Source organism: Rhinoraja longicauda, chromosome 6 (genome assembly GCF_053455715.1).
Source record: "Rhinoraja longicauda isolate Sanriku21f chromosome 6, sRhiLon1.1, whole genome shotgun sequence".
NCBI classification, from domain to species: domain Eukaryota; kingdom Metazoa; phylum Chordata; class Chondrichthyes; order Rajiformes; family Arhynchobatidae; genus Rhinoraja; species Rhinoraja longicauda.
Window position 1 is genome coordinate 15,859,137 of NC_135958.1, and position 17,615 is coordinate 15,876,751.

At 41.0% G+C, this 17,615-nt stretch overlaps 2 protein-coding genes across 3 annotated transcripts in view; one reads left to right on the top strand and one right to left on the bottom strand.

Annotated features, from left to right (window-relative positions):
* The first annotated feature begins 347 nt into the window (after positions 1-347).
* LOC144594809 (olfactomedin-4-like) lies at positions 348-7,783 on the top strand. 2 transcript variants are annotated; one of them, XM_078401686.1, is made up of 6 exons: positions 348-466; positions 550-696; positions 1,366-1,584; positions 2,429-2,585; positions 6,674-6,871; positions 7,079-7,783. In XM_078401686.1, the coding sequence occupies exons 1-6, from the start codon at positions 410-412 to the stop codon at positions 7,480-7,482; spliced, it is 1,182 nt and encodes a 393-aa protein (XP_078257812.1). In that variant the 5' UTR covers positions 348-409; the 3' UTR covers positions 7,483-7,783. The 2 variants fall into 2 exon arrangements, with proteins under 2 accessions (XP_078257812.1, XP_078257811.1); XM_078401685.1 differs by having other exon boundaries at positions 6,674-7,783.
* A 6,679-nt stretch (positions 7,784-14,462) lies between these two features.
* Positions 14,463-17,615, bottom strand: part of LOC144594810 (sperm microtubule inner protein 8-like) — a 35,573-nt gene continuing 32,420 nt past the window's right edge. The window contains exon 9 of the mRNA XM_078401687.1: positions 14,463-16,605. Within this exon, the coding sequence (XP_078257813.1) occupies positions 16,575-16,605 (31 nt within the window). The 3' untranslated portion in view covers positions 14,463-16,574. The remainder of the gene's footprint in view (positions 16,606-17,615) is intronic.

Below are 17,615 nucleotides of genomic sequence, written 5' to 3' on the forward strand. Positions count from 1 at the left end.
TCAGCATGGTGCCAGATCTGTCATAGACCCGTTTGCCCAGACTGCCGCCAGCAAACAAATAGGAGTCAGTGACAGATACGACGAATACCATGGACACAGTGGTTGGGGGACGGTAGGAAGAGGGAGGGGGGGGGGGTGTCTGGGAGTTCCATTCCGCAGGGAAGGATGGGAGCAGAGTTTGCCGTTAACTCCTCTCGTCCATCGGCCGAAAATGGGCCATTGCCTCCCCCGAATCATTATCCACCCACACCCCATCACCCCAGGGGACTGCTGTCCTGAGATGCTGGCAGATCCGCTGAGTTACTCCAGCCTTTGTATCTTCTGCTGTCCCGAGAGGGGGGGGCGGGTCAATCCCCGCCCCTTTTGTTTAAATACTGGATACTTTAGCTGTGGCAGCGCGCGTTTCGTTATGGCTCTGTTCACACTGGCTGGGATATTCGTCCTCCTCCGGTGGACCGCTGCTACGGTAAGACACTCATTTCCCACTCCTTCCTGCACTCGATTATAATAAGCTTTTTGCGGAGGTTTTGACTTGTCATCGTTCAACAGGTGGACGGTGATGTTCAGGTCGGGCCCCGGGTGGGGAAGAGGTGTTATTGCGACCTGCAGATGTCGGACGGAATATTTCCCAGGCAACAGTTTGAGGTGCTCCATTCGCTTAGCGCCAACTGCAGCCAGGAACTCAATGCCAAGCAGGTGAGCGCGGCACCAACGCCCAGCCCTCGGTGTCGGGTCTCGGCTCGCCACCGTTAACAGGGAAACCAACTATAGGCTGACGGTTCCGCGGTTGTAGTTTTCCTTGGCAGTTAGGACGAGTAGGTGTAAAACAATCTCTTTAACATCATGGCACAGTTCTAGTGGGCACAGACCTGTAATCGAATAGTACTCGGGTGGGTGCAGTACTGGCGGGCACAAATCTGGCAGAGTTGTACACTGGGGCACAGTGCTGGTGAGCTTAGATGTGACAATATACCACAGTGGAGTAAGAGGGCGATGGGTGGGTGATGGTGTGAGGAGACCGTGAGTGGAGGTGAGGGGGTGGATGGAGGAGTTGGGGGGTGGGTGGAGGAGTGAGGGGTAGGTGGAGGAATGAGGGGTAGGTGGAGGAGTGAGACTATGAGCAATCAGCAAGAATGAGAGAGCAGCGAAGAGGCAGTGAGTGAATCAATGGGAATTATGGCTTTCTTAAAATATAAAGAGTTACAGATAAAATAAAATATTTTTCTCACAAGTAACCTTTGGATGTGGTTTGGATTATAAACGTGGCTGTTGCACACCACGTTTTAATGCTATTTTGTACATTAAGCAGTTGGTATATTGTCTCAAATTTCCTAACCAGAAAAATGTACTTCATTCAACTGATAGTTCAAAGAATCGATTGATATTATCGCTGATATGGAGCAACGACTTCAGAAGCTCGTGCAGCGGATTGACACACTTGAAGAAGAATATGATGGTGATCTATACAGTATCATTTCATTTCGGATCATAGAGATAGAATATGCTGAGTTGACTGACTTGCTTAACCAACTTCAAACAATTAACTTGAGGAACGAAGAGAAGGTGGATAATCTTTTCGAGAAGGTAAGCCACATACAATGCTGGTGCACAAGATGAGAGAGTCAGAGTAAATAGGTAATTTTTAAGCTGGAAGGAAGTAACTCCAAGGATCATTTCTTTCTTGTCCATCAATTATTTATGATTTATATTAATAACTTGGAGGAGAAAACATCCAAATTTACAAGTGAGTCAAAAGTAGGTAGGAGGGCAGGCTGCGATGACTGCAATAGGATAAAGATAGGTTGAGTGAGTGGGCATAACTTGGCAAGTGCAGGTTATGTATTTCAGTAAGAGGAATCCAAGAGCCAACAGTTATCGAATTGCAGAAAGATTGCAGATGAGTGTAGTACAAAGAGAATTGAGTGTCCTTGTGCACACGTTGTAAAATGTAAGTAGGCAGACGCAGCAAGTAATTCAGAACAAGCACAAGAAGCGCAAGACGCCATTGTATGCAGATGCTGAGAAGTGTGTTCAGCTCTGGCTGAACAATTGTGATGTGGAAAGAAGAAGAAGGAGAAGGAGAAGGAGAAGATAAACTGCATATTTTCATTTATTGCAAGGGGGTTCAAGTTTAAAAATAGGGAAATTGTATTTCAAAGTGCTGGAGTAATACAGCAGGTCAGGCAGTATCTCTGGAGAACATAAATAGGTGACGTTTCAGTTCTGAAGAAGGATCCTAACCCAAAATGCCACCTATCTACTTTCGATTTAAACCAGCATCTGCAGTTTTTTTTCCTACTTATCTATGCTGCGCAGTGATGCTACCTGACCCGCAGAGTTACTCCAGCATATTTTTGAGAGTTTGAGTTATTAAAAGGTACTACAAAAAATGCAAGTTGCTTTTTTGTATTCTTTCTTTGTCTAACAGGTGCAAAATATTACCAACGAAGTGGATGAATTAGAGGAATATGACCGACTTAAAGTAGTGAAAGAGCATAGAAAAAGCATGATGCTGACAAGAAGTCTGTCTTCTTGCCAGAGTGCACTGTTAGCGACACCGACACCGTACATCACTTTACTGCCAGGTGGGTATCTTGTGCTCTTTCAATGGTCCAGTTCGTAACACACCTGACTAGGTTGATTTAGGAGATTGGGTTCAAACTGTGAACAAAAGGTTCGGGTACAAAATCTCAGCTGATGCTCTGGTGGGATTGAGGGATTCCTGTATGACGCCAGGCTTAGTATTTCAATTAAGTGGTTAAATTGGGACCACATCCACTCTCCTCCAGTAGGACATAAAAAATCTCATGGCATCATTCTGCAGGAGGATTAGCACTGGCATCCGAGATGTTATTTACACCTAAATCAATATCAGTGATAATGAATGAAATTTGTTGTGTGCAAGATGGCAAGCGTGATCCTTACAACATTACTCTACCTTCAAAATGTTCTTCGGTTTAGAGATGCCTCGAGGCCATTAAAGGTGTGAAAGAAAACCAAATTTCTCTTTATTTATTGCATATTCATGATTTGGATGAGGGGATTGAACACTTTGTGGCGAAGTTTGCAGATGATATGAAAATAGGGGGAGGAGCCATTAGTGTAGAGAAAGCAGGGACACAGCGGAATGACTTGGATAGGTTGGGAGAGTGAGCAGAGAAATGGCAGATGGAATACAATGTAACAAAAGTGTGAAGCCATTGTGTTTGGTAATAGGAATAAAGGCATAGACTATTTTCTAATTGGGGAGAGAATCCAGAAATCCGAATTGGAGTATTGTGAGGAATTTTGGGCACCATATCTGAGGATGTGCTGGCTCTGGAGAGTGTCCAGAGGAGGTTTACAAGAATGATCCCAGGAATGTGGGTTAAAATATGATGAGCGTTTTACGGCACTGGGCCTGTACTCGCTGGAGTTTAGAAGGATGATGGGGGACCTCATTGAAACTTACCAAATAGTGAAAGACTTGGATAGAGTGGATGTGGAGAGGATGTTTTCACTAGTGGGAGAGTCTAGGACTAGAAGTCATAGCCTCAGAATTCCTTTAGGAAGGAGATGAGGAAGAATTTCTTTAGTCAGAGGGTGGTGAATCTGTGGAATTCTTTGCCTTAGAAGGCTGTGGAGGCTGTCAATGAATATTTTTAAGGAAGAGATAAATAGAATCTTAATTAGTACGGATGTCTTGGGTTATGGGGAGAAGGCAGGAGAATGGGGTTAGGAGGGAGTGATGATCAGCCATGATTGAATGGCAGAGTAGACATGATGGGCTGAATGGCCTAATTCTGCTCCAATCACTTATTGGGATATGATTTCCTATTCCAACGCGAGGAAAACCAAAAATTAGATAAAGATTTGAGAGCACAATTACAAGTCCTGCACTCTTGAAATGGGCCTGAAAATGACTGGAGAGCTGACCGGTATAAATGCCATTGGGAAATTGAAACACTGAAATGGCAGCTTTGCATTCAGAGGGGATTCATGTGTGTTTATACAAGGTCATTAGTTCGATCTCTTCATCGAAAGTTGTGAATTTAAGTCCAATAAAGTTGCAGGTTGAAAACAATTGGGAAGTGAACACACCAATTCCCATTTTGACTTGTATACCCCATGCTTTTTAGCTTAGCCCATTGTGGTTTGTCTATTTGTCAGTGTTCAAATTGCAAGAATAAAGAAAAACTAAACAAATCTTCACAGTAAAGAAGTCTCAGTAATTCAGGGTGATCATAGGGAAGGCACTTCAAAAAACAAGCAGACTCTACCACATGGCCACCAGGTATGGTAAGATGTTATTCAAGGCATTGTTCTCCTTCAGAATGTTCATAGAGTCATACTGTGTGGAAAAAGGCCCTTCGGCCCAACTTGCCTACATTGATCAACATGCCCAATCTACATTATGTCTACTTGCCTGCATTTGGTCCATATTCCTCCATACCTATCCTATCCATGTACTTGACTTTTAAATATGATGGTGTCTGCCTCAATTACCTCCTTTGGCAGCTCTTTCCATACCCTTTGTGTGTAAAAAAAAAAAGTTGCCTCTCAGGTTCCTATTAAATATTTCTCCCCTGATATGGGACATATCAGCCAATTCTAATCAATGATTCATCTGGACAGGGCCAGCGAATATGGATACTGGCTACAGGGAAAATTAGACTTTGTGGAAATGCCTTTTATAGTTGTTCTACTCACTGCTTGGGGTTACAAAAGAAAATTGCTTATTTGAGTGACATACAATGGAACAATGGTTCAGTAGCAGTAAGAAGAGACAGGAAATAATCATTTTAAGTCTGGGGTTTACTCCAGAACACACTCTCTTATAATAAATTGGCCATCTCGGAGGGCAGATGCTCTCCAGCTTGACGTCCATTCCTTTCCCTTTTCTCTTGTTTGTTCTCCCCCCCCCCCCCCCATAAGCCATAAAACCAAAACCTATTTTTCCCAAATCCCCTTTCATTTCCACTATAGCGCATTCTGTTGCTCCTCTGCCTCCAACTCGTTGTATCCCTTCCTAATCTTTTTTTCTTTTATAATTTAAGGCACTCGTTGGAGGACCTCCCGGCTCTCCGGAGCCTTCCACTGGATTTCCTACATACCTGTAGACTTACTTTTCTCTAGGGTTAAAGCTACAGGCTACCAATTCTTTGATTGCCTACCTACTGCTTGCTTTCTGTGTTATAGTCTGTCAATGTCCCAACTGATCTCGATCTCCTGTCCCAACGAGCGTTCGGTCCGCGTTGGCCAATCTGATCTCCTGGTGGTCGAGCACTTCAACCCCCCCTCCCATTCCCAGTCTGACCTTTCTGTCATGGGCCTCCTCCAGTGCCATAGTGAGGCCCACCGGAAATTGGAGGAACAGCACCTCATATTTCGCCTGGGCAGCTTGCAGCCCAGTGGTATGAACATCACTCCAACTTTAGATAGTTCCTCTGTCCCTCTCTTCCCCTCCCCCTTCCCAGATCTCCCTCTATCTTCCTGTCTCCACCTATATCCTTCCTTTGTCCTTTGTTTCAAGTTGCCGAAGCAGGTCGTGATGCAACCAGTCAATATGTTCTCTACCGTAGAGGTTCAAGAGAACCTGTAGAGGTTCAAGAGAACCTGTAGAGGTTCAAGAGAATCCTCCCTGACATACCGAATCTCCCTAATCTTCTCAGGAAGTAGAGGCGTTGATGCACTTTATTTATAATTGCATCAGTGTGCTGGGTCCAGGAAAGATCTTTGGAAATATGCATGCTCAGGAATTTGAAGTTTTTAACTCTCCACTATCATCCCGTTGATATTACCAGGATTGTGAGTCATCATCCTTCCTCTTCCAAAGTTCACAAACATTTCATTGGTTTTACTGATATTGAGAGCCAGGTTGTTGTGCTGGCACCATTTGGTTAATCGATCGATCTCACTTCTATACTCTGACTCACCACCATCTGTAATTCGTCCAACCACAGTGGTGGTGTCGGCGAACTTGAAGATGGAGTTCGCACTGTGTCCATCTACACAGTCATGAGTAGAGTGAGTAGAGCAGGGGACTGAGCATGCAGTCTTGAGGTGCTCCTGAACTGAGTTAATAAGGAAGAAGTTTCAACCAGATTTCAGCGAGGCCCCTCACCCAGGCTGAAAACCGTCTTACCTCTTGGGTTTTTTCTGCCTTAGCCTATTGTCCACTTTAACCTATTGTCTGCCTTGACCTATTGTGTCCCTTTACTGTCGGCATCCGAGAATAAAAGGCATTATATAGGGTTTGAAGGGACCGGCATATAGTTTCTGGTTAGCTTTGAATAATGAACGAATATTTGGAAAACATTTAAAGTTTCAGAGGAAGCAGAGCCTCATTCCCATATGTATTGAGCAAGCACTACCAGTATCAATGAAAATATCAGGCAAATAAAACTGAACAGGAGTAGAACTAAAAAGCAAAGGTTACAGATCTACTTCTGTTATAATAGGTACTGAAGGGGATACAAAGTAATCACATGGACATAATTATTGGGAATGACTAAGGGCTGGGAATATATTCCCTGGAAGAGGAGTGACATGAGGAGTGCCCTGATAGAGATTTTGATTCTACAGCAGATGAAAGAACGTGATTACAAAACTAAATGGACTTTGAGTATCTTTTGTTCTAAGTAAGTTGTGTTATAATGTTACATATATGTTTTTGTTTTGTACTTTTTCACAGGTTCTTGTTCATTTGGAAAATTAGTAGGAGTGTCCGATCCAAAAAGTTCAATGCTCAATCATTTTGGGTCATCCTACCGATATGGTTCTTGGGGAATGGACCCATGGCCAGCTCCTGGAAAAGAGGATCAATACTGGTTGACAATTTTGTCCAGCTCTAATAGATATGGAAATAAGATTCGAGTTTTCAGTTCTTATGGTAAATTTCTCACCCGCAGTGGTGCTGTTGATTTGACTTTTAAAACCCATAATGCTCAAGGCTCTGGTGGGATAATGTATAAAAATGCTTACTATTACAACTGTTTCAATTTGGATCAGCTCTGCAGATTTGATATGACCACAGAAACGGTTTTGTCTGCCAAACTGCCATATGTTGGTTTTAATGACAAGTTTCCATACTGTACAGTTTCTTCCTGTTATAGTTACTCAGACTTGGATCTGGCAACAGATGAAAATGGGCTCTGGGTACTTTATGCAACAGAGCAAAACTTTGGAAACCTAGTTGTTAGTCAACTCAATGCAACCGACCTGTCAATACTGAAAAGCTGGAACACCACTCTATACAAACGATCAGCAACCAATGCGTTTATGGTGTGTGGCATTGTGTATGCCACCAGATATTTGAGCGCCGAAGTTGAAGAGATATTTTATATGTTTGACACAACCACTGGAGTTGAGCGGAACAATTTGGCTATCCAGATACGAAAGGTCTCATCTGGCATCCAGTACATGAACTACAACCCGCTAGATAAGACACTATATGTGTATAGCGATGCCTATCTTGTTAGTTACAGTTTATTATTAGCATAAACTGTAGTAGGATTCCTGAGAATAATGCAAAGATATTGCACAATGCACAATGGAAAGTCCAGCTAACAGCAGGAAACTATATGAATTAAAATATCCTCCAGACTGCTTTCTTAGAAAAAAAAGTGCACTTGGCAATTCTTTGGCACAGCTTTGAGGAAATCTATATACTAAAACTCTCGTTCATTTGTTTGTTTGTTTGTTCCTGAACTACAGCCAAAATGGCACACGGTAGCAAGACAATTTTAGGCCGACCTTACTCACCGTCATCCCTTTGGTGTTAATGGAAGAAGTTTAATTAAAATCGGTGTTATATTTTTAAAGTTATTCACATTTTAAAGTTTGAATCTATCTCTGAGGGAGGGAGGGGGGAGGAGGGAGAGAGGGGGAGGGAGAGGGGAATGGGGAGGAGAGGGTGCAGCACGAATGCAGGAGAGGTTTGGTCTAGTTATTCCTTAAAAATTCTTTGTCACTACTTTTCATCTTTTTAGTTTAGTACTTGCGTCAAAATGCTTAACGATTGTAGGAGGGAATTTTGTACTATACCCGAACCCTATATCTGACTTTACTCAGATAGGCACAGACACAAAATAAAACAGCTCATAGATCAGTGGTGAGTCTATTGAACAAGTCGGTTTATTAAAGGCCTTGGCGGTGTATATTGGGAAACAGTGTGAGCAAGCTCAAACTGCTTTAATAAGCTACAGCAGCAACATTTTTAAATCCCCACGACACTGTTACTTGTGGAGTTGAAATAAACCATTAATCAATGTCTCTGAAACATTCCATCTTTGTCTTTCCCCAGAGGTAACTTTAATCATACGTTTTCTGTTGCTTTGAAACACTCCATACTTAGTTCATATTAGTTCATATATCTAAGAACTAGATACAATGAATGTCACGATTCTACTTGCTAGATGGGGGCCCCCTCATTAAAGAGGTTGTTCGTTAACCTTCAGGAGGCTTGCCTGCTAAACAGTGATGTAGAGCAGCTGTAATCTCAAGGTTTCAATGGATAAGCACCTGGACAGAACTGTGAATGACTATCCCCCTCAATAGATGAGGAAGCCTGTTTTCAGCAGAATGGTGAATGACCGTAGAAGTTTAGGGTCATGGATGAGATGGAGGTTGTGTGAGTCCATCCAGTTTTCCAACAGCTCCCCATTCTCGTCTGTATCTTGATAGCCCCATCGATTACTGTGGCAATTAAAGTCTCCTATGAAGATTTTGTTTCTGCACTTACCAACCACATCAGGAGACATATGAAACTCCCGAGTGGGTGGTTTGTAAACAGAGGTGTTCAAAATGTCTCCATCAACATGCACTGTCTATTATTCAATATCATTCTCAGCATGGCAATTGATCCCTCTGAGAAACTCCCACTCGGTTCTGACCAACCATGGATAACCTAGCGCAGTCTCAACAGACTGTGGACAGGCATGGGGAAGAGTGAATCGAACATGCTGAAGAGGGGATAAACTGAAGATGCGGCAGACTGCAAGTGCAGATGGGGCCTCCAGACTATGGAACATCTCCTGAGCTGTGACAAGCTGCATGACATATGCACTGTAAAGGATCTTGCAGAGGCCAACGACGCGGCATTAAAATTTGCTCACTATTAGCAAACAGTTGTGTGATGACACAAATAAAAAGCAGAATGTTTCAGCTTTGCTATTCTGACTACATTCTTGGCCATTTTCCCCATTATGCTTCTCCAGTTTGTAAGCTCTAGGGTTAACCGTATTATAACCTACTCGTCTTCCTTATAATTCTCAAAATTCCCAGCAACAATGATAAATCAAAGATTATTGATTAGGAGTTTAAATACTGAATTGTGCAAACAAGCTAACTATTTCTGTCTGCTTTGTACCCACTGCAATATTGTAATTAATAGCAAATGTATGTATGGGAAAGAACTGGTGCCCACAAATGCAAACAGAAGTCACTTAACATTTGCAGAAATTTACACCAGTTTTAATCAGCTTTTGTGTCAACCTGCATCTGTGTGAACCTGATTCGTACTTGAATTTGCTGGGTTGGGTTTGCTACCTTTACAGCAAATACTATGGGGCTACAATATTGAAGTGGTTAAAGTTACTGGATCGGTAATCAGGGGTCTGGACCTGATCCAGAAACATAAGTTCAAATCCACAATGTCAGCTAGGAAATTTAAATTCAGGTAACAAACTAAATTTTGAATTTTAAAAGAAAAAAATCAGGTTGGTTATGGGAGCCACAAAACTACCAATTATGTAAAAATAAATATCCTTCGGGAAGGGAATCCACCATTCTTACTTGGTCTGGGCAATCTTACCAGATCTTACCATAACTCTTGACTGCCTCAACTAGGAATGGATTATAAATGCTCTCTACAGATATACACATTCTGTGAGCAAATACAGTAAACAGATTGCTAAAAATGCTGGAAAATTATCAAACTGGTCAGTATATGTGAAAGGAGAAACAGGTAATGTTTCAAGTCAATTACCTTTCTTTGGGCCACATCCACTTGGGCCAGATAAATATATTTTTGAAGCAAACACTGGACTACCTGCACTGTTTGCTTGAGGAGAACTGACTACATAAGTTGGGTTCATATTGAGTTGGGTAGAATGTATGAAATATCTCAGTTCATGACCTATGCTGTATTCAGCTACTCTAACTCAGTGTGTTATCAAAGACAGGATAGTTTACTTAAAATCATTATTTCAAGCATCCCATTTTTAATCAATATTTGGTGTTACAACTAACAAAATGTTTGAGATTGTTAAGCTTACAGGAACAATTGGGTTCCTAAGGAATTCAGAACTCCCTCCTCAGGATCAGATCAGATTATAGTCAGGTTTAAATTCAGAGACCTAAGCTGAACTCCTTAATCACTAATGTCTATCTGGACTGAGTTCACAATAGTTGCAGCAAAACAAATCTGTTCAGATTACATGCATAATGTTCGCAGAAACTCAATTCAGATTAGTCCAGGGGTGTAATGTTTTAAAGCTGTGACCAGAAAGAACCAATGCAAAAAAACCATTAAATTGTTGTTTTGAATGTGATACAATATGTAAGGTATAACAAGTAGGAGAGCAAATTGAAATTGAAAACAATGTTTACAGCATTTGGCGTTACTGGTTGTAGCTTGGTCAGTTCAGCATTTTGGCATTTAAGAGCGTTACTGAATACTTAATATTAACTAACTGTATTAAAGGTTTGCTGGTTTAATCACAATTATTCTGTCTTATTTAAAATGTACGAGTTGTTAAACCATGTTTACAAGTGTTTAAACATAAAAATCGATATCAATTTAGAAATTACTGTGCCAAGCAAAATTTTAGCTTTGTACTTGTGCTCTGTGTGAAAGATACATCTTCTGGATGCGCTGGGATGCATCCTCAGTGATGTGACCTGGGGTCATCGGGTGTTTCTGGTCTCACATCAGTCACCCTTGCCCAGGCGACCCAGCCAGGGTTGATCAGGCCCCGACTTGCATCCCAGCAGCAACCGCCCACGGATCAGCCCTCTTAATCCAAAGCCACCTAGTGGTTTTCTCTACGGCTTCTTTGCCAGCCCCGTAATGCCCAATTGGTTGAGGACTTTGCAGAGTGAACATCCTGCAAAGCCTCTACAGCCCACCTCTATGTGTTCATAGTATGTCCTCCAGCCTCTACCCTGGCACATCTCCACCAGTTCCTGGTCAGTCATTGTTTGGAGTCGGAGATCTGCATCTCCTTTGGCTGTGGCTTGAATGATGTTGGTCATGTCTTTGTCAAACTGCAACCATTCATTCCGGTTGCTGGCTGGGAGCCACTTAATCTGTTGCCGTGGAACTACTCTGCAGGGGATGGGAGACTCTGGTGTGTGGAGGGACTGGGCTCTGTGGGGCTCCTCCTGGCCGGGCTCCTCCTCCGACTCACCAGGTTCAAGGCCTGTGCGCGGCATCTCTTTCTCCTTCTCACATTTCACTTGCTGTAGTTGTTAATTGTTTACTATCCTACCTCCCTACCCCCCCCCCCCCCCCCCCCCAACAACTTGTTTTCATCAGTAATCACACTGTTATCATCCATACTAGTCTTTCTCCATTGCTGAGAATGTGAAACATCTTATACTTTGAAGAGTAGTTTGAGAGAAATCCCCATAGCAGGCACTGTTTGATTGATTGACTGCATGAACGATCATACACTGTTTAATTGTCTTTTAGCTTAATCAGCATACTCCCTTAAGAAAGCTCACTTTGGGAAATGAATGAAGTGCGAAGTGCTCTGAAGCTTTGTGAACAAACATTATAGATACGGAATCAGTCACCTTTATGAGAATGGTGCACAAAGAAGTTAGGGAAAAAATATATTAACTAAAACTGTATAAAATTTATAACCCATGATTATTTCCTATTAGTATTATTCATATTATAACTGGATTATTCGAGAGACGCTAAAAAGCCACTAAGGTTTACACATTTCATTGGTTACCCAAATATTGCTAAGCAAGTTTACATGGATTATTGCAAATGTCTGAACCAAGCCATTATCCTTCTGCTTATCATTTATTGTAGCATTCCAAGTTAAGATACTTTCCATTTGGGGGCACGTGAAAGTATAAGTAGTGGTTACCATGGTTAAGAATGAAGGTGCAAAGGTATGGAGACGGGGAGAAGGAGATACAGCAAGAGTAAAAGAATCAAAGTTCCCAGTCTTACATTTGCTTTTGCACTCCCCTTTCAACTCTCCCAAATAGTGGCTTTAGTGCTTAATAAATGAACAACTATTGATATCCCCTTTTTGCAGGAGTCCAATTGAACACAATTGAAAAAAACAAAATCAATTTATTGAAATATGTCAATAGGTTTGGAAAATACAGCAGGCTTCATTCTATACATCACAGTGAATCAGCTAAACCAATTTATTATATTATCTGTGATTCTCCTCCAGTGGAATTTTCAAGAAAAAAATACCAAATTAATACTAATAGTTTACAATGACCCATATTAAGGGAGATGGAGGACGAGACCAGATAAGCCACAAAAAAAAATCACAAGGGGATACTGATGTGCTACAATTCAGTCTGAAGAAGGGTCTCGACCCGAAACGTCACCCATTCCTTCTCTCCTGAGATGCTGCCTGACCTGCTGAGTTCCTCCAGCATCTTGTGAATAAATACCTTTGATTTGTACCAGCATCTGCAGTTATTATCTTACACTACCTGTTGCTCCACTGCGATTTCTCCTCAAGGTATGTCCACTTTGAAGAAGTTCTCCTCCCCTCTTCGACAAGAGTGTAGCAACATGCTCTCTCGCTGCTCCCCCTCTGTGATTTCTCCTGCCCTCCTGCTGAGTCTGAAGAAGGGTCTCGACCCGAAACGTCACCCATTCCTTCTCTCCTGAGATGCTGCCTGACCTGCTGAGTTACTCCAGCATTTTGTGAATAAATACCTTCGATTTGTACCAGCATCTGCAGTTATTTTCTTACTCTTATGCTACAATTGATCATATTAGTTGACTGCTGACGGTAATCTGTTTAGCCCATAATGATACTGGATACATCTCCATATCCATAATTCCCCCATTAAATAATGCAGGAGTTGAACTAACACCTGGAATTTAAAGAGTTAAATCCTCACATCACTGTCTCTCCTGCAAAGATTTTGATGAGGATTTATTTCCAAAAAAATCAATGTAAATGTTTTTCCCTCTGAAGCTATATCAAGAGTGTGGCATACCAGGGCATAAAAAGTTTCTCTGCAAATTTGTTCCCGTATTACAGCGAGGTATTCAAAAATGTTTATTTGAAACTAGGTGATTATCTCTGTTGAAATAGTTGGAGGAGTTTTGACTCACTACCTTTATTAAACATCGTTTATTTCTGGTGGGCCAGTTTTAGACCTTTTAAAAAACTTGTTTTATTTATCTAGGCTATGCCTTCCACCATTCACTATCATTTACAGAGACCACTAATGCAAGTGACAATGTCTAAGTATTATGTCTAAGCTCTGTCATGCTGCTGTTTCCATACGGAAAGAGAACATTTTAAACTGAACATTGTTATTGGTTGCAACAACTCTCAACAAAATGGTAGCATCTGTTATACCACATGGTACACTCAGCTCTTAAAAGTGAACTCACACTTTAAAAGGAGTACGTACTGACGGGGTAATCAACCATGTCAGATGATGCTTAAAGTTTCAAAATAGATTAATCGATATTAGTGAACATCCTATATGATTTTTGTTGTGCAATTGCTTCTTTGCAATTATCCCAAAGTGGGGTGAATTTTGATTGCTACTAGACCAAGTGGACCTGTTGGGCCAAAACCTCTCCTGCATTGGTGCAGCACCCTCACCTCCCCCTCTCCTCTCTCCCCTTTCCCTCCCCCTTCCCATCCCTCTCAACCCCCCTTATCCTGCCTCCTTCCCCCCCTCCCTCCCTCCCCCCTTAGAAGATAGATTTAAACTTTAAAATGTGAATAACTTTAAAAATATAACACCGATTTCAATGAAACTTCTTCCATTAGCATCAAAGGGACGACGGTGAGTAAGGTGTGCCTAAAATTGTCGCGCTATCGTGTACCGTTTTGGCTATAGTTCAGGAACAAACAAACAAACAAGCGAGAGTTTTAGTATATAGATGGATGACTGCGGTTCCAAAGGGAATCATCCCCTTTTAAATGGATGCAAGTCCTTGCAAGTACTTGCAGTCCTGGGCTGTGAGTCTTTAACTGAGTGGTAGTTGGTGCCACATCATTCGCTCGACTCCAAATGCGAGACAAGGTAAAGATAAGTCTGGATAGGATTCACATCATTATGAAAGAGAAATCACCCTTACAAATACTGCACCAGAACAGACATAGCGTAGGATTTGAGACCCCATTGACTTCAATGTAGATTTTAGATATGTGGATCTAATGCAAAATGTTCATTACTACTTTAAGTTAAAAATATTAAATTTTAATTTGATTAACTTTAGTGAAAATAATGAATTCACGGGATTATTTATTTTAATACTAATTGGTTTTAAATGCCGCTGAATGTCAGAGGCGTTCAAAATCTGTTAAAATAATTTACAGCCATGACCATGACCAACAACAATGAGAAAGCAATAAGGAGCCATAGGAATGGGGCTTCATCAGTACAATACAAGAGGTTAGGTCATCATGAGGACCTCATTGCCCAATTCAAGATGCTGTCGACCAGCAAATTGGATTTCCACGTATAGCCCTGTTTGGTGAGACCATGTACAATGATTCCAGGTAGTGGCAGGTCCTGGCAAGACATAGTGCATCATCTTTGACAATTACATATCCATTCTACATGTTTTTTCATGTATTTTTGAACTTTGTTGCAGTCATCCATTGTATAAATCACTGTCTGCACTGTCCCATTTTATCATGAATCATTATGATTTGTAGTACATCAGAAACTTACATAATTATAAATGCAACCTTTTATCAATCTAACTGTTTTAAAACCATTATCAGCTTTTGTGTTTATATTCAGCTTTGTCCTTCCCCAACAATCTTCAGAATTTCATGCATGACCTAAATTTCCATAATAAGATTAGAAGGATAGCCGTTTGCTGATGATAGCACAACATTCAATTCCATTTGCAAGTTCCCAATGAAGCTTTTTGTGCCCAGATGAAGCAAGACCAGTACAAAGTCCATACTTATCTGGTGAGTGCCATTTAACATTTGCTCTGCACGTGTTAGGCAACAATTATCTCCCAACAGAAGAATATTAAACCAAACACTTACAATAGTACTTAAATAGTTCAGATTAAAGTCATTATTTATTTTCCTGCTTACAGCTTTTGAAGTGGTTGACCACAGCATCCACCACTGCCTGTCCACTCTGACCTGTGGATAGTACTTGCTTAGTTAATTTCTCACCTATTCGTTTGATAAGCAGATAAACCAGCATCTGCAGTTTTCTTTCCTGCCCCTCTATAATCATGTAAAATAGTTCTCTTTGTTTCCCTTCTAATTCACATTGTTGCTTCCCCTTGGAATTATCATCAAAAACACACCATCAGTTTCTACATGAAAGCTGAAATCCTCAGCCACGCCTTTCATTCTTCTAGGTTTGATTATTTCATTGTATTCTTAACTGAATTTATCTTTTTCAAAAAAACTTGGTCAACCACAAACCTTCCCTGAATCCCAACTTAATTAAGACCCATTTATGCCTGTGCTTGCTGACCCAGTCCATGTTGATTTAAAATTTATCTTTCATGTTTTCAAATCCCACCAAGGCCTCACCCTACTTATCTCTGAAATTTCCTCCATTCCTAATGTGTTTGTTTGTACTTCATCAAAGCATCTTTCCATCAAGGCCCCAACTTCTGAAGTCACACTGAAACCTTCTTGGTGCATCTAGCACTTAAGAGTCATATAGCACGAAAACAGGCTCTTTTGCCCTTCACATCCATTGCGACCAAGATGCCCCATCCAAGCTAGTCCCACTTGCATGCACCTGGGCCCATATACCTCTAAACCTATCCGATCAACGTATCTGTCCAATATCTTAAATTGTGGCTGCCAAAAAAGGAAAGAAGTTGCCTTTTGCTTTTCTAAAATCATACCATCATCTCTAAGTCACATCAATAATGTGATTAAATAGTCTCCACTTTTCTAGACGATACCCCTGAAAATCAACTCCGTCCAGTACAAAGGAGTACACTTAATTGGTATTTCTTCCATCACTTAGAGGATACAAGATTAATATATAGAAAGTTAAATAATGGATTAATTGGTAGGTATATAGTTAGAAAGATTAAGGTATTTGTTAGAATAAAAATATGAATAATGTAACACGATAGTAATGGTCAAGGTAGGACAAGCTGCATGGATTACCATGAAAACAATTTACATAACACATTGCATCAGGCACAAACAAAATATTGAGATACATGATCTCTAAAAGAAATTACAAGCAAAGGTCACTTCCATTACATTGCTTACTCAGTTGCGAAGCAAAATATGCTCTTCCTATTGAATGAGAATTGTTTACTTCTTTGAAGTTATATTAACAGCTTCAGATCCTGTCGCAAATCTGGTCACAGATTCCATGCCTATAGCTTCTGCTCAAAACTTCCAAATCCAAGATGTACTTTAATACCAAGGTCGCTGGGCAGAAGAACGGCTATAAAACAGAATTACCCATTACATTTACAAACATAGGCATAAAAGCATAATTGTACAAGTATTGCTTACTATTGCTTAGATTAAAAAAGAAGCTGGGTCTCGACCTGAAATGTCAACTTATCCTTAACCCCTGCAGATGCTGCTTGACCTGTCGGGTTGCTTCAGCAGTTTGTTTTTGGCTCCACAATCCAGCAGCTGCAGTCTCTTGTGCCAATGTTTAAACTAAGATGCAATTTGATGGCAAGTATGGATCACAGCTACAGAGGGTAGAGGGTCACTTTGCTAGTTTACCTACAGCTTTAAGGAGGGCCTCGCATAGCCTGAGCAGTCATGTAGTAACCATGAAAAACTATTTCTCAGTCCTAATCAATATCAAACATCCTTCACCCCTCTCTGCAACCCTTCAGGATCTGTGAATATCATAGTGCCTGCCAGTCTAATTCTCCATCTCATTCAGTACAATGGAGTTCAATGGACTCCTGCACTGTACCAACAGGATCCAACATAAGTTTGAAAAATAGAACCTTATCTTGTGTCTGGGCATTTTGCAGCCTACCAGACCTCAATATTGAATTCAACCATTTCAGTTAATTTGTTGTTTCCATTTGTATCAGAACTAACTAGTTCATTGTTAATATTAGCTCAGTTTTTCCTCATTGCACCAGATGACATTTCCCACACTTGTGTATTTCACAGCTTTTACTTTCCTTGTTTTGTGTTGTCTATTTTTTCTCTATAAGCTACCAGCTAGATAACTTCATCACAGCTTATCACCATCTGATAGGGTAAAGCAACCTCCACTTCACTCTATTAAATATATTCCCATTTTTCTAGCTACCCCATCTCCAAGTTGTCTCCAACTGAATACTAGCGTTTTCTCTCTTTCTAGCTCTAACAAAGTATCTTGAGTTTCAACATTTTCAGCTTTTGTTTCAGTTTTCCAACATTCTCAGTTTTTTGATTATCAAAATTTTCCACGGTCAGCTCTATGACAGCTCATGGTCAGTT